At 34.0% G+C, this 2,500-nt stretch overlaps 1 protein-coding gene across 2 annotated transcripts in view; it reads left to right on the top strand.

Annotated features, from left to right (window-relative positions):
* The first annotated feature begins 1,073 nt into the window (after positions 1–1,073).
* LOC128663663 (beta-4C adrenergic receptor) overlaps positions 1,074–2,500 on the top strand; it is a 120,954-nt gene continuing 119,527 nt past the window's right edge. For both annotated transcript variants that reach the window (XM_053718100.1, XM_053718099.1), the window contains exon 1: positions 1,074–2,429. In XM_053718100.1, the coding sequence (XP_053574075.1) occupies positions 1,225–2,429 (1,205 nt within the window). In that variant the 5' untranslated portion in view covers positions 1,074–1,224. The remainder of the gene's footprint in view (positions 2,430–2,500) is intronic.

Genomic DNA, 2,500 nt, shown 5'->3' with positions numbered 1-2,500 from the left:
TATTTATAAATCTTTTTTTTTTTCACGAGTATTTTATTAATATATTTTCATGATTAAGAATCATGAACAACGTATTATCTTACTGATGACCACTTTAATGTAGTTTATTGGATACTAAACACTATTAATTATATAATGATGATATTGTGCATTAAGATAACACAAAAATATGTATTGAAAGAATATACTGGAAGAAAAATTCAAGTGAGCTATTACTAAATTAAACATAACTATTATCATATACATACAATAGCATTCAAACATTGTAATCCTATGTGTATATATATATATATATATATATATATATATATATATATATCGATAGATAGATAGATAGATAGATAGATAGATAGATAGATAGATAGATATACAGTGTATTTATATATATATATATATATATATACACATACATACACACATACACTCAAACACAACAGTCAGACAGACAGACATGCAGACAGAAATTTAAACACACACAAAAGTTTAACAATATATATAAAAAAGAAAATGAAAATCAAACAAACTGTAGTACAATAACTGATCTTCAGCAGGAAAAAAAACAATACAAATGTTTAATAATTTAAACCTTGTACACTTAATAATTCTAAAATAAAAACAACTATTTACCTTTTTAATGACACAAAGAAGTTGATAAATGTTTTGATAATAAAATACAAATGAATGTTTCAGTGAGACAGCATTATTTTTCGTTGCTTAAAACACAAATGATTTATTTATTAATAAAATAAATAAATGCCAGCTTAATATTTTCTAAAAGTAATACAACATTGTTAACATGGAAACAATTGTCCCCTATATATGCTGATTGCATGGATATAGTTGCTTCAAAGCAAGAAAGCAGTTAAATCAATACTGGCACAAAGTAAAATACAGAATTGTGTTATTACTACGTAAGCCAGTAGTTTAGCACTTATGTCACGTTATAAAAACACAGCAATCTGTTTGACAAGAGTTCTGAATACTTGCTGTGTCTTACCCTGCTGTACTGTCTCTTTAAAAGCTGAAAGCCTTGAGACTCCGCCCAGGGTTCACTGTCAAAGTGAAAACTGCAGCGCAGGCTGAGGAGTGAGTTCTTCAATGCTCTGTGCAGTTATGGACACGGATCACAGTCCCCCTAACTTATCCATGGAGCTTAGGTTTTTGCTCACAGCATTGTGCACAACCTAGGTGTGGCAGGCTTGGCTTGAAGAAATCTATATTACCATGGCTCCCTATGTGACTATGAATTTCTCTTTGGAATATAATGAGAGCTCATCTGGTGACAACTTTTCCCACAAGTGTATGTTGTGGTCAGTATTAATACTTATCATCCTGGAAATTGTTTTTGGAAACTTGCTAGTAATTATTGCCATAGCCAAAACTCCTAGACTGCAGACAATGACACATGTGTTTATTACATCTTTGGCTTGTGCAGACTTGATAATGGGACTCCTGGTCATTCCTCCAGGTGTCACTATATTGGTAAACGGCCAATGGAAGTTTGACACTACAGTGTGTGAACTGTGGACTTCAGTGGATGTCCTCTGTGTGACAGCCAGCATAGAAACGTTGTGTGTGATAGCAGTTGACAGATACATAGCTATCACCTCACCTTTGAAATATGAAATGTTGGTTACAAAGGTAAGGGCAAGGTTGGTGGTTTGTTTTGTGTGGGCAATATCTGCATTAATCTCATTTCTGCCCATCATGAACCACTGGTGGAGAGACAAAGATGATGAAGAAGCCAAAAAATGCTACGCAGATCCTCACTGCTGTAGCTTTGTCACCAATAAATACTATGCCATCATTTCTTCCACAACCTCCTTTTATATACCTTTAGTAATTATGATCTTTGTATATGTCCGGGTTTTTATAATAGCTACTAAACAAGTGAACTTAATAGAAAAAGAAAGACTGAGATTTAATGGAACTCCAGTGCCAAGCACAAAGAATAGGAAAAATTCCAAAAGAAGACCTTCTGGACTAATAGCCATAAAGGAGCACAAAGCTCTTAAGACTTTGGGGATCATCATGGGCACTTTCACTCTGTGTTGGCTGCCTTTCTTTGTAGCCAATATCATCAATGTTTTTTATAGAGACTTAATACATGAACGTGTCTTCCTACATTTGAATTGGTTGGGTTATGTCAATTCAGGATGTAATCCCATTATTTATTGTAGGAGTCCTGATTTCAGGAAAGCTTTCAAAAAACTTTTGTGTTTTCCTAGGACTGTTGATAAAAAGTTACATGCTTTATCCAATGATATAAAGAGAACTCAGTATTCCTCCAGTACCCAGCTGAACTGTAATGGGACCAAGCATGCTTTAGATACACAAGAATGCAATGGAAGCCTTAGCAGCAACAGCCGGTGTAGTAGCAGGACTGAGGAGACCAGTAATGGGAACAACCTGCATGACAAGTCTGACATGTAAGCCTCTGATACATATCCATCCTTTATTAAGGGTTACAAGGTGATAAGATTATGATTTATCTACATCC

The sequence above is a fragment of the Bombina bombina genome, chromosome 6 (genome assembly GCF_027579735.1).
Source record: "Bombina bombina isolate aBomBom1 chromosome 6, aBomBom1.pri, whole genome shotgun sequence".
Taxonomy (NCBI): Eukaryota; Metazoa; Chordata; class Amphibia; order Anura; family Bombinatoridae; genus Bombina; species Bombina bombina.
The sequence above is the reverse complement of the archived record's forward strand: the minus strand, read 5'-3'. Positions and strand labels throughout refer to the sequence as shown.